Below are 24,275 nucleotides of genomic sequence, written 5' to 3' on the forward strand. Positions count from 1 at the left end.
GTGACAGTAAGAACAGTTACCCTGTTGTAAAATGGGTCTTTGTTATTTGTTGGTTGTGATGTCCCTCTTTTATATACAGTCTGTGCGTATACCCTGTGATAAGTATAGAGCCACATAAAACCCACCAGCACTAATTTTGGAACTGGGATTAAAGGGCATATAATTTGATATTACACTTCCATGAAATTTTCAAATTTTCAACATGTGCATCATCAAAATGAAAGGTATATACAGGTTTTAGAGCAACATATGCTCCCATCCAGATGACATCTTTTTTCAGGGAAGGCCTTGCATATTTCAGGAAGATGCTGCTAAACTAATACTGCATCTACTACAACAGTAGGCTGGAACAAAAGACTCTGGGTGCTGAACTGGCCGGTCTGCAGTGCAGACCTTCCACCAACTGAAAACATTTGATGCATCATGAAATGAAAATAATGACAAAGAGCCAGGACTGCTGAGCAGCTAGAATCCTCTGAGAATGTTCTCAGTTTAAACATTTGATATATTTTCTAAGTTTTATTGTGAATAAAATATGGGTTTATGAGATTTGCTACTCATTGCACTCTTTTTTTATTTATTTTATGATTTATTATATTTTTTATGTACTGGTGGACTCTGCTTTTAACAGTTATTTTTTGACAAAGTAATGTACAAGAGCAATACGAGGTCCCAAAAGAATGTTAAAAACTCTGTAATCAAGTTAAAAGATTTTAGTTGAATTAAATATGCAGTACTGACTTTGCACTCCGCTCACGTGTCATCAAAAAGCTTTACAGCATTTCTAGGGCTGGACAGCAGAAGAGGTAAACATTAAATGCTGAGTGAGTTATTCCACTTTATGGCAGGTTCCCAAGTGTGATATGTTGATAGTGTACCGCAGTTAAAAAAAAAATAAAAGCTAGATCATACCCATTAGCTATTTACACCTCATTAACTAAGTCAATATACTCACTCCACATTATCACTCAGCTAAGAGGAGTCCAAATGATTTATTTGCATTTAAATTAGGTATTCATATTTCCCCTTAAGGATTTAAAGCCTGCTCTGGTGACATCAGGAATTTTCCCTTCTATATCCCTGACAAAATATGAGCTTTTCTGACACTGATGAGACACTTTTTAAGTAACTGAATATACACTCCTACGCAAAACAGGATATACAGCATTTCAAGGAAAAGCTCAGTTTGCAACATTTTTTTTTCTTCTTGAAAGTTCAGCCTTCTTGACATCCCTGGTCGTGAAAACTTCAGCAGTGAATAAGCTCGTCACTGCATTCAAAGCACAGCCTTCAGCGTGCCACCCATATAAGAAGCCCACACTATCATTCTGATATTGAATATTCGGCCTGTTCATCAGTATGAATTATGGGTATACATCTTTTACATAATCAGTGATACAGAATCAATAGACAGACTAATCAAGGGCAGTGAGTATTGAGTGGGAGCGCCCACTGCCCATCAGTTATCTTTGCCTCAGGAGGTAGACAGCCACAACCCTTGCGAGGGTTACCGTCATCCATCAAAAGTTTGTGACATGGAGAGGAACGCTGAGGTATTTGGCGTCCCGCCAATTCCAAAGAATAACCTTGAAGGCATCACGGAGTGTGTAGACTAACAAATGTTAACTGAGGAATACCACTCAGCTGACGAGTGAACACGTTTCATTGTACAGTTTCTTCATGTTCTATGGAATATAAACTATACTGCCAAAAGTATCCACTCATCTGCCTTCAGATGCATAAAAACTTGAGTGTTGTTCCTTTCTTAATTCATAGGGTTTAATATGATGTCGGCCCACCCTCTGCAGCTATAACAGCTTCTTCTCTTCTTGTTGTGCTTTCCACAGGTTTAGGAGTGTTTAAGGGAATTTTTGACCATTCTCCAAGAAGCACATTTGTGAGGTCAGACACTGATGTTAGATGAGAAATATGTCTTGGTATGCTGAAGCATTAAGAGTTCCTTTTACTGGAACTAAGAGGCCGAGCCCAACTCCTGAAAAACAACCCCCCCACACCATAATCCTCCCTCCACCAAACTTCACACTTGGCACAATGCAGTCAGACAAGTACCGTTCTCCTGGCAACCGCCAAACCCAGACTCATCCATCGGATTGGCAGATGGAGCGTGATTCATCGATCAGAGAATGTGTTTTCACTGCTCTAGAGTCCAGTGTTGGCGTGCTTTACACCACTGCATCCGATGCTGTGCATTGTGCTTGGTGATGTGAGGCTTGGATGAAGCTGCTCAGCCATGGAAACCCATTCCATCAAGCTCTTTATGCACTGTCCTTGAGCTAATCTGAAGGCCACATGAAGTCTGGAGGTCTGTAACAACTGACTGCAGAAAGTTGGTGACCTCTGCGCACTATGTGCCTCAGCATCCACTGACCTGCTCTCTGACCTTACGTGGCTGAGATGCTGTTGTTCCCAATCATTTCCACTTTGTTATAACCCCACTAACAGCTGACAGTGGAATATTTAGTAGTGAGGATATTTCACAACTGGAGTTGTTGCACAGGTGGCATGCTATCACGGTGCCACGGTGGGATTCACTGAGCTCCTGAGAGTGACCCATTCTTTCACAGATGTTTGTAGAAGCAGTCTGCATGCCTAGGTGTTTGGTTTATACACCTGTGGCCATGGAAGTGATTGGAACACCTGAATTCAATGATCTGGATGGGTGAGTGAATACTTTTGGCAGTAGTGTATGGCATTGCTCAAGCTCAGGAAGGAGAATTAGCAATTACAAAATCCCGAAATTGGAATTACAATTTAAATGGAAATGCATGATTTAAGTTCAAACCTATATACGGCTCTTAAGTGACAATGCAATCTAATTTCAACACCAATAATGCATTTTAGAAAGATTACTCACCTGGAACAAGATTAAGACACCACTAATACCTATTTAATTAAAGAAAAAAGCAAAAACCCCTCACACCCAGAGATAAATGACTGAATTAGAAGGCAGAGCATGTTCACTGAACAACAACGCTTTCCTGAAAACAGGCACTCCTGCTCACAATGACTCACTATCAGGATTTCATTATCAATTCTAAAACCCAGCTCAAAATTAAATATCATTTGACCTTCACGCTGAGTCAAAACAATTAACTATGGCGCTGATTCATTTGATTTTGTGAGTAACTAGAAGCTTATTGCGGCACCAAGTCTCTGTACAGGCAGACCCACACACATTCATCAATCTTCAACAAATGTTCTAATCAACTGATCTTGCCTGAAAAGTTCAAAATGGAAAGTGCCTGCTCCTCAAATCTGTCATTCTTTGCATGCAAAAAAACATTAGATGCAGCCCACAAAGATATCTACTGCACCATATGCAGCAACTGATTAGAAATTGATTAATAATGTAAAAAAAGTTTCACCCTGTGAATATACCATCATTTAGTAGTATTTAGTTTGGTCTTGTCCACTGACATTTATAAGACAAGACAGCAAAAGGAAAAGTAAAATCGACTGATAAAACAAGATGCTAAGGTACATACATTTGTCCAAATTGAGGGGGCAGAGTGAGCGAGATACTGCTCTGCAGCGCAGGATTTCATCAGCAGAACAGTACTCCAGCACACAAAACAGGCTCCTCCTGGTTGAGAAGCACTGGTTTCAGAAAGAAAGAAAAAAAAAGAAGCCTTGTTGCTGGTGAACACACTATGGTTACTGATAACACCTAACAAAAACCTAATACCCTCTTCCATCCTTCATGTTGGTTATGAATGCTGGAATGTAGAGTATGCTTTAAGCAAAATACTGAACAACATCAATCCTCTGAAAGAGGCTGTGATATATAAAACACTCCACAAAAACCATACGCTTCAAGTGGACCTTGGGTTAAATATACAGCTCGAAAACATTAAGCGAACACTTGCATCACACTTCGGATCTCGATGAATGAAATATCCAAGGTGAAAATCTTCACTGTCATGGACTGTGTCGTTGTACTGAGAACAACATGATTGTAACAATGCAGTTTAAAATTGTATAGAAGATTAATATTAAGCAGACGGTTTTCTTTCTGGCTTTAAGGTCACCTTTTTAGTTCTCGTATCAGCTCATATTATCTATATCATAGAGTAGATGTCATATCATCTCACATTCTCTATACATTTCCTTTGTTCTGTTTCAGTACCGAGTGAAAGACAGACAACTGTGGATGTCGTGAAGTTTGCAGCATTAAGTTATTTTCGAGGTTGGCCTGCAAATCTCATCAAATCTTTCCGTTTTCTTTCTGCCGCCTGCCATGTGGTCGCGGTTTGGTGACGATGCGTCACAGACGTTCATACGCTAGGAAATTGCACGGTTAAATGCAAACACTGCACATTTTTGTTTTCATTTTATATTATCATCAAGTAAACGTTTGTTAATATTTAAGATTTTACACCAAAAACCAGCAAAGCGTGTGTCTGTTTTCCAGTCTTCTTACCCATGTCTGTGGCTCTTAGCCCCAAACCCCACTGGCTTCTACTGGAGATGCATATCGTTAAAAACAAACCCCACATGCATGATATTTTTGGTAGCTCAGTAATTTCCTTGACTTGCTGGTCACTGTAGTTTTAAGCTTGTTTTGTTGTGGAATACTTCCAGGTTTGAATTGATATGCATCTTGTGCACTAATGAGTATTTACTGTGTCTGTGGTATCGATTGTACAGTGTGTGTGTGTGTGTGTGTGTGTGTGTAATGATAGAACATGTTACCATGTGCAACTGTGTGACTCACTGATGTATTTTTAATAGTTTGTGTACAACAGTGAACGCTCTGTGGCACAAACAAAAAGGCTGGTATTTCAGATAGCACTTGTGTTGCTTTTGGCCTTTTTGTGAGATTTGTTAACATTAAAAAAAAAAAAAAAATCCAAGCCTGAGTTTTTCTTATGCTGTTTTTGAAAGTTATTTCACTTTCTTTGTGCCTTGTGTTACCTCAGTCTGTGTCTCACTGCTGTCTGTGCTGAATCCTGGTCAGTACAGTTTTTCAGTTTCCTGACTTATTTTGAACATTAGTTCCTCTTGTGGCTTTTTTTTTTTTTTTTTAACTTCCTTTCTTTGTTCAACCTTGCAATTCTCATGATTGAGTTCTCCTGTACCTTGTTACTTCTCCCTGGCTCATGTATTAGTCTGCATGTTTTCTTTCAGTCTTTGTGTACCTCCTTCATGTTCTTGAGTGTCCCTTGTTATTGTCTCCTGCTGGCTGTCTGCATTTTCATTGCTTATAGATGTCTAAAGATGTTTTGGATGAACTTGTCTTATAGTGCAGTGCTTTTTGTTAATGTCTCTGCTAGTAATTAAAGGACCTTTTTTTCTTCAGATCCATTTCTGCATTTGGGTCCACTATGACCTATTTTAGCTCTGACATCCCCTCCATGGTTCAATCAAATAGTTTTTTTTTGACAATTTCATTCTCTTTCTGTATTATACACTCTAGTTATGCCCCATCCTGTTTCAACAGGAAATCAATTACAGGAAGGACATGTTCTCATGACGATGTAAGATTACATTAAAGATGTGACAGACTTTAAATCTCTTGACTTTTGACCTTTTTGGTTGTAGCAGATGTGCATTTATATGGTTCCAAATGATTACTCTCATTTTGGCTCTGACGGCTGCAATTACCACTGGGCTTATTAGAGGTGTGAGTCAGTTCAAACCCTGTCTTGTGTCAAAATCACAGTCAAATTATGCATAAAACTAATTACCAGCTAAAGGTCATAACCTTTACTGGAGAGAAAATAGGACCACTACGTGCTGAAACACCACTTAAACGTGCGCTGTGTGTATCTGACTGTATCGGAGTCGATGTCACATGAGCAGGAGGAAGTCACTCACATCCTTTAGTTCCCTTAAATTTCTGTAAAGAATTGCACGACACTCTAAAGTAATACCATCTGCCCTTTAAATCATTCGCTCGAACCTCTACCATTCAATCATGAAGTGGAGTTAATTAAGCTATACCAAGAGTAATAAAGAAGATAGATGACATTCGGTCATCCACGCACACCCTGACTCGGTGTCAACTGGAGGTTGGTAGGGTCAGAGTCTGACAGCTGATGGAAGAGTCATCCCATAATGGTGGAAATCCACCAGCAGAATCAGATCATGGATTGACTTCCCACTGGTCCAGGAAACTAAACCAGTGGCCTGAGACATATTGGTAGCCTTGTCCCCAAACACTAAACCTCAAAATCTAATCTGAGCTGGTGATCACTCTTTTGCTGTTAATGTCAAGATTTACTCTTGTCCAATAACTGCCACATACAGTAGGCACTTATTGACTCAGTCATGCAAGAAATATGAGGTCCAGAGGCTTGTCAGTTAGACTCATCAAGCTCCATCAGGCAATCTGTCATCAATCAGTATGATAGGGTCATAAAAAAAACATTAATCTACAAAGTGACGGTGCTAACTTTTTTTATGGGTGGCGGTGGTGTTGTTTTGTTCTCTGAAATGATGGAAAGTAAAGTATCATCTGTACACCATAACGGCGGCAGTCGGCCGTCAGGTTTCTACTTCTGTGTGTATAAAGGCATTTTATTTTCACATACTGTAATAATATCAGCACTTAAAGAAATCAGGAATAAAAAACAAAAGCAAAGAAAAAAGTTATGTTAAATGAATATTTTGCAGTATTTTACATTTTTAATCCCACGTCACTGTAAAATGCTCTGGCCGGTGTTCCTCAGTATTAACTGTAGCCTGTCAGATCACTGTTTATCTCAGTTGTCAAAATGCCGGATGTGAAGTGTGTGTGTGTGTTTACTCTGGAGGAGGCTGTAAAATGCAGTGAAAGGACTCTGATATGGTTGATGAGTCAATGACGCTCACGTGTGACTGAAGACAGCGATACTGAGCTGAGTTCTTGAGGACATCCTGACCTTTTCTGGTGGTGAATGCTGCTGTTTTTGCTGCTGTTAATGAACATTTCTTTGAACCTTTTCACATTAGGGCAATTTATGGCTAAACTCTCATATAATGCATATCAAACTGCTCATCAGAGGGACAGTGTGATTTTTAGGACACTGGAGCCTAACATTAGCTGCCATAATGTTAGCTCATAACCAGCTGTTGTTGTTGTTTAGCCGGCTCGTTATCAGCTGCCTGTAGACGGGGGTCGCATGTCTAATGTGCTGACATTAACTAACTGCAACAATATCAGGAATAAATAAGCATATTTATGCACATTTTTTCATGTTAGAGACCTCAGTTCAGTAGTTGAGTTCAGGAGATGAGGCTTCGGGTGACAAAGAAGACGATGAAGTGGACATGAGAGAGGAGAGGGCAAAGGTGAAGGACGACCAATATTAATGCTAAATCATGGCTAATAACATTTATCTGCTGTATGAGTCACACACACACTTGGTTGGTTCTGCAGGAAGTACAACCAATACCTGAACCTTTCACTTTGGTATAGCCTCCATTCCAAGACACCTCAGAGGAACATCTTGTACTTTTTTGCTCCACTGCATTGAGCTTAGCGCTTTCTGTTTACACACTGTGCAGCAATTTATAGAGCAAACGCCAGTCAACACACAGTGAGCAAACAGCACCTCAGAGAAAAGTTTCTCCATGTTAAACACGCCATCAAGCACAACCCACGATCTTATCCTTGTTTGTGACTGACACTTTTTTTTTTTTCCTGCTGCGTCTATTCTTATTTTTCCAGTAGAGGCCAAGAAGCCTCAAAAGCTTGCCTAAAGAAAAGAAAGAAAAAATAAACTCACACGCAAAGGTTAGACTGGCCTCTCGGCTAACGATGGTCCCGAAAGAGTTGGAGGCGAGGCACTGATACGTTCCAGCATCTTGGTCTTTGTTCAGATGGCTGATTCTGAGGTTGCCTCCTGAAAGGCTGTAGTGATATCCAGATTTGGGATTTATTTCCGTGCCATTCAGTTTCCACCTAAAAAAAAAGAGAGAGAGAGAGAGAGAGAGAAAAATGAACATGTAAATTTCACAAATTAAACACTGCTCAGTCAGGCTGGGGCGATGGAATTATTCCAGAGTGCAAGAAAAAGAAGAACGTGACTTGTACATTTGATTGTTTTTCAAAAAGAGAAATGAAAGGTAGAGAGGACCCAGAAATCATGCCCTCCAGCTTAGTGTTAATCTAAGCAGCAGTGAACCTCTATGGTGCCAAGGACTTGACTCCCTGAGAATAGATAGCATTTCAGGCCATCCATCTTGCCAGACCCCAGTCAGACCGCATAAAAATCCTGCTTAATCATTATGGTACAACAATTAAAACGAATGCCTGCGAGCTCGCCTTCACACTCATGCATTCTAGACCCTTCCACATGATTATCATTGGTGTTAGGAAGGGGGTAGGTGGGACCAACGAAGGGTATAATTCACTTAAAATGGCAACAGACTCTCCAATCTCTTCAAACAGATGCACCTTATTAAAGAAACACAGGTGGGAGAAAAATCAGTCATTTCAGAAAAATGGCTTCAAGCCATAACTCACTTCAGCCGAGGAAAAGAAGAAAGAGTACGCGAGCGAGAGAGAGAGAGAGAGAAGAGCTCACACATTTGCTATTGATGATGTAGAACCATCACGGCAAAAAAAAATGAAAAATGATCTGATTTGGGCCCTGGGTGATTTTGTCACTGATTATTGTTTTGAGGAGAAATTTTCAATTTAGTTGCGCTTTGATTTAAAAAAAAAAGTTTCCCGGAATGATTTCCCATTCGGCTGGGAAAACAGTGCATTGTTTCATTTGGAAAAAGAAAGCAGCTTTGATGTGAAGAAAGGGGCTTTTCTAAAGCCCTTTTGTACAGGAGACAGAAGTTGCACAAAGTTGCACAAAGCTGCTGTCTTAACTTTCCCTGTTATGCCAATTTGGAGCCTTTGAGGCATAATAACCTTTCTAAGAAAGCACTGAGAGCGCCGTTGTGGAATTTTCTCGCCATATTATGTCTTTTCTAGTATAATTTGTCTTACAGAATACACTCATTTGCCTACAGTAGTGGGAAAATCCAACTTATGTGGTCCCATGGACACAGACACCTGTAGGTGCAGAGCTTCCATGTAAACCAAGTAGGAGCTGTTTAAATGAGAAACAATGTCAGACTGTGTTCCTGAGCCGCCTACCCTCACACGCAGAATATTTGTTGGCCAGGGCTTTGCTGCTCTCGCAGAGTGCTTCTAGAGACTTTTATTCTTTTAATAGACAAAATGTGCAGCACAATGGTCTTTCATGGCCCTTCTCCAGTTCACTCACAAGTAAGTGCGCACTCTCAAGAGCCTTGTTACTACACACAATAGCGAAGAGCCTGAGGAGGGGAGGCTGCAGTCTCACAGGACTACAGCAGAGATTCATTTGCAGCTCAAGTGGAACAAACAAAAATCAACATAAATATTTCCCGGCTAAGTCGCACCTTCGACTGGAAAGCAGGAGCCAAGCGGACAGGAGGGTGAGGCGGGGTGAAGCGATGCGGGAAAACCTCAGTATTGCCCTCTGATAGTGGCTTCCTCTGATGCTGAAAAGGCGTCCCATCAAATATGAAAGCAGCCTTTTCACAGTCGTAATTGCTCGGCGAGACTCGGCATTGTATCCGCAGTAAAACGGTTTAATCGGTGACAGCTTGAAAACCAAATGCTGCAAAAGATTTTCTCTGCCAGTCGTCAATTCATTGCTTTATCTGGGCCTTTCTAAAACATTAGCCTGGATAGTTAATTGAGCCTGGAAAATGTTTTGATGTATCTGAGTGAGTAATCATGTCTCATGGTGAAAGGGAAGAATTTACCCAGTTGGAGGAAGACACTGTATATCCCTAAATGCACCATGTTGTGTATGCGTGTTGTTGTTAAACACAGTAACAGTTAAGGATAACTGCCCACCCAAAGCCGCCATTGATCCTTTGTGACAAATTACATGGCCTATGACAGCTCTTGTCGCTTTAAGCCAATTAGGTAACAACTTTAAAGCCGTTAAGTGGCAGATATTCAAATATTTCTGTGTAACACCAGATAAAGTGAGTGCAAGAACCATGATGGGAGGTAGGATGATGGGAGAGATGAAGCTCGAGATGGTGTCACTGCGTATCCTCCACGGGAAGCAGAGCAACAGATTACATCAAACACATGTAAACTCAATTAATAATTCTATTTACAGTGATTTATGATGGCAAGCGGGCCACAACAGCAGTTCCATTTGTTAGGCACATGCTTTATCCAATCATGTAACAACAGGCCGTGTACACAGTGGCATAATACCACACCATCTGGCTTATGAGGCTGTTAATGTTAGGCGGTCTGTTCCTTTTCTTAAGCCTGGTGCTTCAAAGTGCTTAAAAATGACTGCTTCACATGATGGCCACGCAAATGTCACACCTCTGTTTGTTTGTAATTCCAAAAATACACACAAACACATGCAAAACTTTAAAAATACAAATTCTTGGATTAGAAAGGACCAGAATATCTCCTTGTCATATGAGGTTTGACAATAAAAAAAAAACAATACAAATTATTTACAGTGGTTAAAAAAAAAAAAAAAAACAGGGGGAAATGACAGGAAATGTGTTCTGAAGCAGCTGCCTTGTTTCAGAGCTTTGAATAACTCCCGACCAGACTTCAGAACGTGCTGTGAGGCACTTCTTTATGGGACAGTTCTCTCTGTTTTGTTCTGTGAACTGTAACACCACCCACGCATTCTGCACATTTGATTCCCCTGTGGCTGTTTATGCAAAGGTCAAACTAAAAGACCACTGAGAGAGTGGGTAGCTCAACACCACTTTGGTATTCACACTGGGAACCTCACTTATCTGATGGCCTGCAATTATCTGGGTGCCCAGCAGTGATTCTGCTCTAAGTTGGAGGCATTAAGGCCAAGGTGGTAACTATAGCAGCTGGAGTGTCTTCTCCCCTCAGTGGACAGGCAGTATTTTGTGTATTTAGGCCATGCCGACATGAAATGCAGGTGTACAGTGAAAATTAAGGGGGAAAAAAGGCACCCCCCATTCTACCAGAAGTTAAGCCTTGGCAGTGTTTTGAAGCCAGGCAGCAAACTGGAGTCTCTGCTGGCAGTGAGAAGGAGACTGACAACTGAGTCATACAAATGGCTCAGAGAGCTGTAGTGTCATGTATACCGAGGTATATGGCGTCTGCCCACGTCTGGGCACGGGGATTTATTGTACGACTTACCTAAAAACAGGCTGCATTGTATCAACGTACAGTCAGTCTAGTCAGTCATAATCAATGTGGCTCAATAAAAAGTAAGACAAAGAGCTGATTGATTTTATAGTTTTATTTTATTTAACCTGTGATGTTTACTGCTACTCTGAGATTTTGTCGCTGTCTTTAGTCTTAAAACCTTCATGTACGCTGATAAAACTGCCAAAAATCTATATTAATGCTGTCTTAAAGACACTCGCAGCTCATTCATCGCTCACGCAGATGCAAGCACTCAAGAAGAGGAAGCACTGATCTCTGTTGACGTCACTGGACTTTGAAACTTTGTCAGTGGTTGTCCGACTTGATTACAGCAATAATTGCTGTGAGCAAGAGAGAAATAAGTATCCAGAAAGGGAAGATTCAGTGGATATACCATGAGATCATGTCTTTAAACTAGCACTGGCCTCTGCTGAAGTGGTGGGGGGGAAGTGTTCCAATTAGCAACGCAATATATAACTATCAAAAGAATATCAAATACTCCATCACAAGTGGAAATTGTGAATTCTATTGCTCAAGAAAATATTCCCTGTAAGACTGGATGTACTCTGTAAGATTGGATCACTGCTGTGGTTGCTAGTTGGCCAAGAACTCAACAGAAACTTCAAATGTGACCAGCTGGTCTGCTCTCTGTTGACTGCTTTTACTCTTGTTAGCAAAAATTGCATCAGTCAGTGTTTTCTGTTGGTGCGAGATGCAATCCAACAGTTCTGCAACTCTGTCTATAAAAACAAAACAAAACAGTACAACTGATCTAAATCTGGCTGATCTGGTCAGGTCAGTCCTCGTGCCGTTCCATAGGTTTTGGCGACTGACCCTCTTGCATATGCGTTTCTGAGAGTTCCTTTCTCAAAGTGCAAAATATAAAGAGAGGAATATTGAAATCAGAGGTGCAAACTGATTTACTAACGTTTACGACTAACTGTGCACAAAAAAATTGTGGTGGTACTGTTAACACCAGCAGTGCAGAGTGCAGAAAGAAACTTTTGTCAATCAGGCACTTCTGGTTTGTTTCATCCCTTAAAGAGATGTAAGTTGTCTTAATACAAGAATGCTACAGAACACGATTTCAGCAAGGTTTACAGCGCCAGGTAATAACGACTGTCTGCCAGACAGCCACCATAAGCCTACATTTAACGTACACATGTATGACCAGTATATTTAAATGCTTTTCTGATTACAATAAACTGTGCCTGTCCTATCAGTATCATCTTTTACTTTGTGACATTTGCACAGCAACTTGGCAGATTGGGCACATTATATTAAAATGAACTGACTTCATCTGTGCTCAAAAACTACACAGAACTAACTTTGGTGTTTGTAAAATGCTTCAGGCTTGGACACTGTTGGCTCCTTGACTTAAAACTGCTGCTCTGAGCTGTAACCAGAGATCCGGCCCTCATCAACAGTGATGACTCTTGACCTGAAAGTCAGATCAGTTAATGGCTGCTCTCTGCGCAGGTTTGAGGTCCATTGTTAATTAAAATCACAGGTGAACTGGACTTGACTGCAGTGACTTAAAAATAGCAGCGATGCTGGGGGTCATCCAGCTATGCACAAGGCAACAACCTTGAAGGGAGATCAACCAAATTAAATCAAGTATGGCTGTTTTATTTATTTTTATGGGCAGTCACAGAATCTTTTCTTCCACCTTGTATGTGGAATTTGGAACATCCAGAAGTACCAGTCAGTCAGTAATAGTAGGGGCAGTTAGTACCATGCACTCAGATGATGATGATGAGGTTCTTTCATTGTAGTCAGAGCAGGCTGGCCATATTTTTGCTGTTTATGCTCCAAGTTAAGGAGTTGCTGAATCCTAATAAAGATTTTACCCTTTTTGTAGACTGTCTTGCATAATGGCTTTGAAATTTCCAGTTTTTCACAGTTGCAGGTTTTTTTTTTTTTTTCATATTTGTAGTATTATTTTTGGAACCCAGTCATGAGTGCAGTGTCAATTTTCTCATCTAACTCTTGCGAGGAAGCAAGTATATTTCTTAAAATGTCTAATTATTAATGGCGTGTTGCCGTATTGTTATTATCATCAAGTTTAACCGCACGATCGAGTGCCTGAAATTAGATTTACTAGCTCCAGTCTTTCTTTTTTCTTCATCTGGAGGTAGCGCAGACAATACTGTGCACATGTCTCTGCTCCATGTAAACACTGCAGCACAAGCTGTCACAGTTTACAGCTGTGTGACGTGCAATTAATGAACTTTGAGTATGATTTAGCTCCTGTCTGTGAGTTGCAACAAATCTCTAAGAGGCAGCGGCAGCTCTGACAGGACCACACAGCGACCTTGACAGGAAACAGCTGATTAGGTCATTCTCTAAGCTGGCTAAGTCCCAAGTATTAAATGTACCACTGCTTCAGAATTGCTCTGCAGTAATTTCAGTGAGCAAATACAATTGATTTCAACTTTTAGGTACAACACAACAACCTTTCAATAAACTGATAGTGCAGATGATGAGGAAATGAAGAGAGACATGAAAACAGGGTTCTCTTTGAACTCTGCAGCAGAGATAGGCTGTTTGAGAAGGGAGCAAACAGAGATTAGCATGCATGCAGACTACAGATTGACAACACATGTTTCCAGCAGGGGGTAGAAGGAAAAATCCTCTATAAAACAGAATTTATGTAATACATCCCTATGATCCTGATCAGCTCAGACTTGATTTTCATGGATGAACAAGTAGAAATAACAGAGCCAAGACTCTCTTGTTGCTGCTTCAGGAGACAAATCCCGGAGTGGTTCCATTTGAGATGGACCGAAGCTGGAGTTACATTACCGTACCCCCTGTACACTACAAAATATGCACACTGTCTTTAACTATGAGGGCCACAGTCAATATGTAAGGCACATTCTAAACATTTCCTGAATCCATGAGGACCAAATGTAATTCACTGTCAGAGGAACAACTTCAGCTTTTGTCAGATTAGAAACTTTCTACTTTTAGAACACAGGCATCGTGTGTAAAAGGATTAAACTGTGAAAGCTCCAAAGAGCAACATGTGTCGCAACTATGAGCTTGAAACATGAGATAGCTGCAAATCCATAATTCTGTAAGTATAAAAAACTGTTGACATGTCATACTACAGTATAAAGAATTACACTGATGACACTGATATTTTGTCACTGCAGATTAATGACAAATGCTAGTTTCTAATCATGTCCCTTTCTTTAAATTGCTATAAAAACACAAAAATATATAATTTGCCTGCTCAAATCATGAAATTCAGGGGAATCTAAGAAGCTCAAAATTTGAGAATCTGTATATATAAATGACACATTGCATGTTTATTATAATAGATATATGAGAAAATGTTTAGCACCATAATCCATCATTTGGTAGCTCTTAATTATAATGTTAATATTATATTAATATTAGTTTGTATTGTTCTTCATCATTTTGGTAAAAATTCCCTTTAAGAGAAGTTCTTAAGCAAATGTGACTTGTTGGGGACTCTTTGTATCTGCAGCGTTTGTGCTTTCCTGAATATTTTTCAGCGTGTGTGTGTGAACAGTAAAAATTTCCATCGCAGTAAGAAACACGCAAAAATATATCTCACTGATGTACTGATCAGCAATCAGTTTGAAGGTCCTCAATACCACACATCCACACATTCATTGCTCTCTCAGCAGGACCAAATAAATCAGTAAGAATTTTCAAGGAATAGTTAAAAAAAAAAAAAAAAAATATATATATATATATATATATATATATATATATATATATATATATATATATATATATATATATATATATATATATATATCACATTAACTTAGCTTGAAGTATGTCTGTGTAGATTCTCAGTCATCCAGGTCATAGTAGTCTCTGGAGCTTGAAAAAGGCGACTGGACTTCTTTTTGTTTCTTGAAGACGTTTCACCTCTCATCCGAAAGGCTTCTTCAGTTCTCAACCAAATGGTGGAGAGACCCAGGTATTTAAACCCCTGTGGGCGTAGTCCCCTGGAGGTGGTTATGACCCTCTATTGATCATGTGCGTGAACACATGTGCCCAGGTGTGAAGGGGGCGTGGGTCATATTTAATCAGTGGTTTCAGTTGAAACCAACTTAGGACTCCGCTCCATTGTTTCCTGTGGCCTATTGAGGTCACTGGAACAAAGGTGTGAATGGGGGTTGAGACGTCTGGGAAGGGAGCTCAGGACAGCACTGTAAGCGGGGGAAAGTTGGTGACGTAATCCACCTCCTCTGTTCAATGATGGTTGTTCACAGTGGACATAGATGGCTTCTTTCACTCCTCTTTCAAACCATCTGTTTTCCCTGTCCAAAATGTGAACATTGGCATCCTCAAAAGAGTGCCCTTTTTCCTTCAGATGCAGATGTACTGCTGAATCTTGTCCTGTCGAGGTGGCTCTTCTATGTTGTGCCATTCGTTTGTGAAGAGGCTGTTTGGTTTCACCAATGTAGAGGTCCGAGCACTCTTCACTGCACTGAACAGCATACACTACATCGCTGATCTTGTGTTTGGCGGGTTTGTCCTTGGGATGAACCAGTTTTTGTCTTAGGGTGTGACTTGGTTTGAAGTATACTGAGATGTCATGCTTGGAGAAAATTCTTCTGAGTTTCTCTGACAAGCCTGACACATATGGGATGACAATGTTGTTCCTCTTGTCCTTCCCATTCTCTGTAGTTTGTGTTTGGCCTTCATTCCTGTGCATCTTAGCTGATTTGATGAAGGCCCAGTTGGGGTAACCGCATGTTTTGAGGGCTTTCTTAATGTGTGTGTGTTCCTTATGCTTCCCTTCTGCCTTAGAGGGAACACTTTCCGCACGGTGTTGTAGGGTCCTGATCACCCCAAGTTTGTGTTCCAGAGGGTGGTGGGAGTCAAAGAGGAGATACTGGTCTGTGTGTGTGGGCTTCCGGTAAACTTCAATGTTGAGGCTTCCATCTTCCTCGATAAGCACCGCACAGTCCAGGAATGGTAACTTGTTATCTCTGGTGTCCTCCCTGGTAAAACGTATGTATTTATCCACTGAGTTAATGTGACGAGTGAAGGCTTCTACTTCTTGGGTTTTGATTTTGACCCAGGTGTCATCTACATATCTGTACCAGTGGCTAGGTGCCATCCCTTTGAAAGAACCAAGAGCTTTACTTTCCACTTCCTCCATGTAAAGGTTGGCTACTCCCACCACCCTCTGGAACACAAACTTGGGGTGATCAGGACCCTACAACACCGTGCGGAAAGTGTTCCCTCTAAGGCAGAAGGGAAGCATAAGGAACACACACACATTAAGAAAGCCCTCAAAACATGCGGTTACCCCAACTGGGCCTTCATCAAATCAGCTAAGATGCACAGGAATGAAGGCCAAACACAAACTACAGAGAATGGGAAGGACAAGAGGAACAACATTGTCATCCCATATGTGTCAGGCTTGTCAGAGAAACTCAGAAGAATTTTCTCCAAGCATGACATCTCAGTATACTTCAAACCAAGTCACACCCTAAGACAAAAACTGGTTCATCCCAAGGACAAACCCGCCAAACACAAGATCAGCGATGTAGTGTATGCTGTTCAGTGCAGTGAAGAGTGCTCGGACCTCTACATTGGTGAAACCAAACAGCCTCTTCACAAACGAATGGCACAACATAGAAGAGCCACCTCGACAGGACAAGATTCAGCAGTACATCTGCATCTGAAGGAAAAAGGGCACTCTTTTGAGGATGCCAATGTTCACATTTTGGACAGGGAAAACAGATGGTTTGAAAGAGGAGTGAAAGAAGCCATCTATGTCCACTGTGAACAACCATCATTGAACAGAGGAGGTGGATTACGTCACCAACTTTCCCCTGCTTACAGTGCTGTCCTGAGCTCCCTTCCCAGACGTCTCAACCCCCATTCACACCTTTGTTCCAGTGACCTCAATAGGCCACAGGAAACAATGGAGCGGAGTCCTAAATTGGTTTCAACTGAAACCACTGATTAAATACGACCCACGCCCCCTTCACACCTGGGCACATGTGTTCACGCACATGATCAATAGAGGGTCATAACCACCTCCAGGGGACTACGCCCACAGGGGTTTAAATACCTGGGTCTCTCCACCGTTTGGTTGAGAACTGAAGAAGCCTTTCGGATGAGAGGTGAAACGTCTTCAAGAAACAAAAAGAAGTCCAGTCGCCTTTTTCAAGCTCCAGAGACAACTTAGCTTGAACTGTTTTCTATTTTTAATTGCCGTATGTCACACGTGAATGCACCACCAGAATTGCACCTCATTTTCATTCTACTCTGTGCAATGACAATAAAAGAATCTTTTCTATTCTATTAAACAGCTTTGATTAGAAGCACAGCGCCGAGACACAGAGGAATAGGATATATCACGCTTTCTGTACACAGTGGGCATTGTTGTCAGGAAGAAGGGGCACAAAATCACAGGTGATTGCGGTGCAAAGAAACGCGAGTGTGCTACAGGAATTATGGACGTTCAAGTTTCGCAACAGTCCTCTCATTATGAGCTGCCAAAAATCCAAGGTGGGACTGTTGAAGACAAAATGGAGACATCTGCCACTGACATGATGTCTAAAATTAAAAGATGCTGAGACTATCAGCAGCATAAAAGCATGCAGAATCAAGAGGGAGGAGGAAGAGCGAGATTAAGGACTGCAGGCACGCACTCACCGGTACATGGGAGGTGGGCTTCCCTGGGCCTCACAGCTGAACACCACCTCCCGGTTTTTCTCCACAGTCTCCACAGGATACACAATGCTGCCAGGCTGCTTGGTAAAGACAGGGCTCTGTAGGACACTGCTCTCTGCGGGACGAAAAGGAAAGACAATGCGGCTCAGTATAAACTTATACACCAGCCTGTTTGCAAAGCAGCTGATTAGTTAGCAGCAGTAATAGGTTATTGCTCCTTTAAGTCTTTGAGAGGGCAAAACCACAAAGCAGATAAAACATATCAATTTGAACTGCCTGTCACGACACCGAGGCACAGGGAAGAATGATTTGAACTGAGACGTGTCTGTTTAGGTGGTAATAGAATAAAGAGGTAGATTTATGTTGGACAATCTTTGCATTTACTTCAGACAACTCATTTTTATTTGTTAATTTATTTATTTGCCCAGTGATGTTAGGATAGTTTGCCACTGCTGAGGTGCAATCAGTCGGTTTCATGTTGTTAGAACGCTTTGTTGTAAATGGCGCAAGAGCATCTTAGTATTAGTTACTCCATTAAAGCAGCCATTAAGGCCTCTTGTGCAAAGCAATTGTCATTTCTTTGTTATAGTTTAAATTGCAACCAAAGTTTCATCTGATATCACTCAGCTCAGGTTTTTATGGAGAAGTTTTATTTTCCATCTGCATCTGGAAAGTATTCACAGCCACATTTATTGCACATTTTGCTATGTTACAGCCTTATTGCAAAATGGAGGAAATTCACTTTTCACCTCAAAATTCTACGCATAATTTTGTGTAATGACAAAGTGAAAAAGGTTTGCTTGAAATTCTTGCAAATAAAAAACAAAATAATATGTACATAGGTATTCACAGGCTTTGCTCAATACTTTGTTTAAACACCTTTGGCAGCAATTACGAGTCTTTTTGAGTATCATGCTACAAGCTTGGCTCGCCTATTTCTGGGCAGTTATTCCCATTCTTCTTTGCAGAACCTCTCTAGCTCCATAAGGTTGGAGGGGGGGCGTGTCGGTGTACAGCCATATTCAGATCTCTCCAGAAATGTTCAATCAAGTTCAAGTCTGGGCATTCACAGAGTAGCTCTGAAGCCACCCATTTGTTATCTTGGCTGTGTGCTTAGGGTCGCTGTCCTGTTGGAAGATGGACGTTCTCCCCAGTCTGCTCCAGAGTGCTCTGGAGAAGGTCATCATCAAGGATGCTTCTATGCATTACTGCATTCAGCTTTCCCTCAACCCTCACTAGTCTCCCAGTTCCTGCTGCCAAAAAACATCCCCACAGCATGATGCTGCCACCACCGTGCTTCACTGTAGGGTCAGTATTGGCATAGAGCAATGCTGGAACTCTGTCAGAGTGACCATCGGGTTCTTGGTCACCTCCCTGACTAAGGCTCTTCTACCTCGATTGCTCAGATTGGCCGGACACCCAGTTCTAAGGAGAGTCCTTGTGGTTCCAAACTGATTCCTTTTGTTAATGATGGAGGCCACTGTGCTAACTGTGCAGTGAGTGCAGCAGAAACTGAATTTACCACAGGTGGACTCCAGTCAAGTTGTAGAAACATCTAACAGATAATCAGCGGAAACAGGATGCACCTGACATTATGGGGTATCATGTGTAGAATTTTGAGGTGAAAAATGAATTTAATCCATACTGGAATAAAGCTGTAACATGACAAAGTGTGGAATAAGTCAAACACCATGAATACTTTTCAGATGTGATGAAGAAGGCTTTACCAAATCGCAAAGAATAATGGCTCCATAAAAGAAAAAAGAAAGCAAAGATCATCAAAGCCTGCTTCTCTTTAGAAGTCTGGCCTTATTGCCACTAAAAATATTTAACCTGAACACCACTGTTGTTCATACAGTAGTTGAAGGAACTTCTATATTTATGTGTACATTGCAACCAAACAAAAGACAGACTGCACAACAGCTTGTGACATCAAACATTTACAATGAAGCGAGGCTAAAAAGTGTATTTCACATCTAATGTGCTGTTGGGCGTATTGTATGTGTGTGTTTAAAAGCATATGTGATTAATAAGTTAAGACAAATAAGAAGGAGAAAGATTGCACACAAATGAGAAGGATACATAACCTCACACTGCTAAACATGAGCTGGATGTGATGTGGGTCTTTTAGGGTGTAATGTTCAAACTGACCCCCTGACCAACATCCTGTGAAAGGCCTCAGTCCACCCCAGAAGCTTAATTATAATGCACATACATGATGAGTTGTGATGGATAGTTCTATATTTGGCATTAAAGGCAAATATTATGTATTATATTAATAAATAGGTAAACGACAGGAAAATTATGGAAACATCTTTAGTAATTTGACACTTTATTTGGCCAACCAAATAAAGAAACTGAGAGCACAATCTTCTCCCAGTGCCGATGCCCTATCACAAAAATGGCTTCTTCTTTGCCCATACGCCACCTCTTCACCAAGTTTTATAAAATACTGTTTGGTGGTTTAGGCACAATATTGCTGACAGACAAACTGCTGTCACCTTAACAGAGAAAAGGGCCACAAATATGAGAGACTATAACTGAATAAAACAAAGAAAAAAGAGGAAAAAAGCACAGCTGGAGCACTTTTATTGTTGCCATGTTGACTCATGATGTTACTGAACTATCGCTCAGTGCTGTTGAAAAATGGGCTACATGTAAGTTTTCTTATTACTACTTATGATGCATGATTCACACATCACTGCAGATATCTACATAACCTAACATCTTTCTTAATATTAGTAAAATACAAACCACTAACTGTGAAAGATTATATGCTAGCTTCCTTGAACCTTGTATTTATTTTTTAACTATTTATTTTTACTTTCAGAAACCAGGACAGGAACTAAGCACAGCTCAACACTTGTAAATACTTAGAATAGATATATTTATATAGATACACTCTGCTTATTTATTAATTTTTTTATACTTTTTATGGAGGCTTTTAGTTAGTTTGAGCTATTATTATAATATGGAAACTCTTAAATCTTGATATGTGCAATAAAATATGAATCATGCCATGAGGCCAGTGCGCTGTGGCAATTTGGGACAGGTTTAAAGATGTCTATCAGTCTGTGCTATGTCTATTCTCAAGTCTGTGTGTACTGTGAATCACTCACTGAGCTTCAGAATCTACAGCAGTTCAAAACTGTAACTACATGTCACCGAGTTCCCGGTTTCTTTTTCTTTTGTTCTGTTCTGTTGATGTCTTCATTACATCTCCACAGCAAACTCTTAGTGAGGGAACAAATGTAAAAATGGTGGTGGCGGCTGCTGTGTACATGAGTGAATTTAACCAACATCAGACTGAGAAAATGGGAGCTAATTGACAATAATGTCAACTAGCTCCCAGTAATGAACCTGACATTACTTATAGTACTGTGCAAAAGTCTATAATGTATATTTTGCTTCCAAGGTGCCAAACATTCTTGTATTTATTTTTTAATGTGGACTTGAGGAATGGTTCTCCAGGCTTTCTGAATATATTTCAAAGTTTTTCTTTGGACATAGGCTGCTTTTTCACTTATTTTCAGTCCAGTTCTTGTACCTAACCATTTTCAAAGGAATTTTTCTTTTTTTTGTTTCGTAAGCCACTTAACACTGACCTATGAATCATCCATCCATCCATCCATCCATCCATTTTCTATGCTTATCCTGTTCAGAGTTGCGGGGCGGCTGGATCCTATCCTAGCTGTCATAGGGCAAGAGAATTTTCATATATATATATATATATATATATAGGAATCTATTGCATATCTTGACTTTCTTCATTAAATATAGAATAAATCTTTATGGCCTCGTGTTTGCTTAAAACAATGGACACGCTGTGCTGATGGCAACCAAAGATTTATTTTCCTTGACATAAAGAAAAATGCTGACTTTATATTACATTAATTTTGAATATAAGTAGTGATTATGATTTGCGCCTTAACTCTGGCAGACAGATATTCCTGCAGCCCAGAACACACCAAATTTAGAAAAAGACTTCCTGAATTACAACCTGTGACATACAATAACCATGTAAGAGGAGACTCAGTGTATGTTTAAGCAGTTACAGCGATATCACATGAAATCGAGCATTGTTTAATAATGATATGGGGTCTAGATTAGGTCTCAGCACAGTCAGAGCAGCAGATCCTTCTCATCTTCTGCTGTAGGTTGTGGATAATGAGCTCTACAGTATTCAGACAGGCTGCAGCACACGGCTGAATCATCATCTAAAAGTATGGAACTGAAAGCTGGATGATGACATTAATATATTATCAGGAAGTCAAGTACATTTTTTTTTTGTGCCCTTCCCACATCCTTATTGAGTTTCCACGCCTGTCCAAGTGGAGCAGAATACTGCGTCATGGAGCCTTTCTTGATCAGGAAGTTACCTCGCTAATGAACTTGAGCTGGTGGGGTGGAGTGGGGGAGGCCACTGCTGACATTCCATTTAAACTGGGTATATTAGGCAGAACACAAATTCAAAACCCCACAATGCTGCTCGTGCACTGTGTTAGCACAGGTTATCTTTCAGGAGGCCTGTGTGATCAGCGTCAGGCCGCAGCTTTATTGAGGTTTTTCTGCTGTAAATCCATGTTATGAAACCGCTCAACTGAGTAAAGGAAGCTGAAGACATAAAGACAAGTAAATCCACAAACTATCATCACATTCAAGTGCAAAATAGCCAGCAAATGTTCTCATTAGGACTGTCACAATATTTAATCTTCATTTCAAAATTACTGTTGTCAAAAAAAATTCACGATAACTAACTCTAATTAATAAAAATCATAATATAAAGGCACTGAGCTGGCCAGACAATCTGTAACCATAAAATCAGATAAAAAGAACAATTACACAATATTATCATATCTGCATGTGTATGTTGATATTTAATTTAATTTGAATATTGCGATGACTCTAATAAAACAAGCTTTCATGAAGAAAAGAAAGCCAAGGGTTCCTCCACCTGAGAAGCTCATCAGAATTACAGCCTCAGCAACACCAGCAACACCTCAGCTTTGAGCTCCCATCACCACCTTTCAACTGTTCATAGGAGAATGTGTGAATCAGGTACTCACAGTTGAACTACCGAGGGAGACGTATAGGAGGAAGATAACTGATTGAGCCAAGAAAAACAAGGAACTGAAATTACATTAGTCCAAATCTGGATTTTTGCGTGATGGGTGTGAAATGTGATGAATGTGAGATTTTCAGTTCCAGCTTTGTGAGATGCAGGAAAGGTGAATGGATGGTGGGAGTGGTATTATGGTGTGAAGGAGTGAGTGGACATTTGGCAATTTATTCACAACACAAGGCAATACTTCACCAGCAGCAAGCTACTGCAACATTCTGCTGCATCATCTGATTAGCACATTGCTTTAAACAGGATAATGAGCCAAAAGGTTTGACCAAGAATCAGAGTCTCTGGAGCTTGAAAAAGGCGACTGGACTTCTTTTTGTTTCTTGAAGACGTTTCACCTCTCATCCGAAAGGCTTCTTCAGTTCTCAACCAAAAGGTGGAAACAGATGGTTTGAAAGAGGAGTGAAAGAAGCCATCTATGTCCACTGTGAACAACCATCATTGAACAGAGGAGGTGGATTACGTCACCAACTTTCCCCCGCTTACAGTGCTGTCCTGAGCTCCCTTCCCAGATGTCTCAACCCCCATTCACACCTTTGTTCCAGTGACCTCAATAGGCCACAGGAAACAATGGAGCGGAGTCTTAAATTGGTTTCAACTGAAACCACTGATTAAATATGACCCACGCCCCCTTCACACCTGGGCACATGTGTTCACGCACATGATCAATAGAGGGTCATAACCACCTCCAGGGGACTACGCCCACAGGGGTTTAAATACCTGGGTCTCTCCACCTTTTGGTTGAGAACTGAAGAAGCCTTTCGGATGAGAGGTGAAATGTCTTCAAGAAACAAAAAGAAGTCCAGTCGCCTTTTTCAAGCTCCAGAGACTACTATGACCTGGATGACTGAGAATCTACACAGACAAGAATCAGAGTGATTCAGAGAGCTGGCTTTCAGTCACATGACCAAAACAAAGTGGAGACGTTTCAGATGAGTTGGCGCACAGAATGAAAGACAAGCCAACAACTATTGGACAGTCGAAAAACTTCTGCATGAGGCTAGCTAATGAAAGCCAGCTAACGAAAGCCAGCTAATGAAAGCCAGCTAATGAAAGCCAGCTAATGAAAGCCAGCTAACGAAACCAGCTAATGAAAGCCAGCTAATGAAAGCCAGTTAATGAAAGCCAGCTAATGAAAGCCAGCTAATGAAAGCCAGCTAACGAAACCAGCTAATGAAAGCCAGTTAATGAAAGCCAGCTAACGAAACCAGCTAATGAAAGCCAGTTAATGAAAGCCAGCTAACGAAAGCCAGCTAATGAAAGCCAGCTAATGAAAGCCAGCTACCGAAACCAGCTAATAAAAGCCAGTTA

The 24,275-nt window shown here is 40.7% G+C and overlaps 1 protein-coding gene across 1 annotated transcript in view; it reads right to left on the reverse strand.

Annotated features, from left to right (window-relative positions):
* Positions 1 to 24,275, reverse strand: part of cntn4 (contactin 4) — a 173,623-nt gene that overhangs the window by 100,733 nt on the left and 48,615 nt on the right. The window contains exons 3-4 of the mRNA XM_030729479.1: positions 17,819 to 17,951; positions 7,731 to 7,906 (exon numbers count right to left, since the gene is read on the reverse strand). Coding sequence (XP_030585339.1) covers positions 7,731 to 7,906; positions 17,819 to 17,951 — 309 coding nt within the window. The remainder of the gene's footprint in view (positions 1 to 7,730; positions 7,907 to 17,818; positions 17,952 to 24,275) is intronic.

Source organism: Archocentrus centrarchus, chromosome 5 (assembly GCF_007364275.1).
Source record: "Archocentrus centrarchus isolate MPI-CPG fArcCen1 chromosome 5, fArcCen1, whole genome shotgun sequence".
Taxonomy (NCBI): Eukaryota; Metazoa; Chordata; class Actinopteri; order Cichliformes; family Cichlidae; genus Archocentrus; species Archocentrus centrarchus.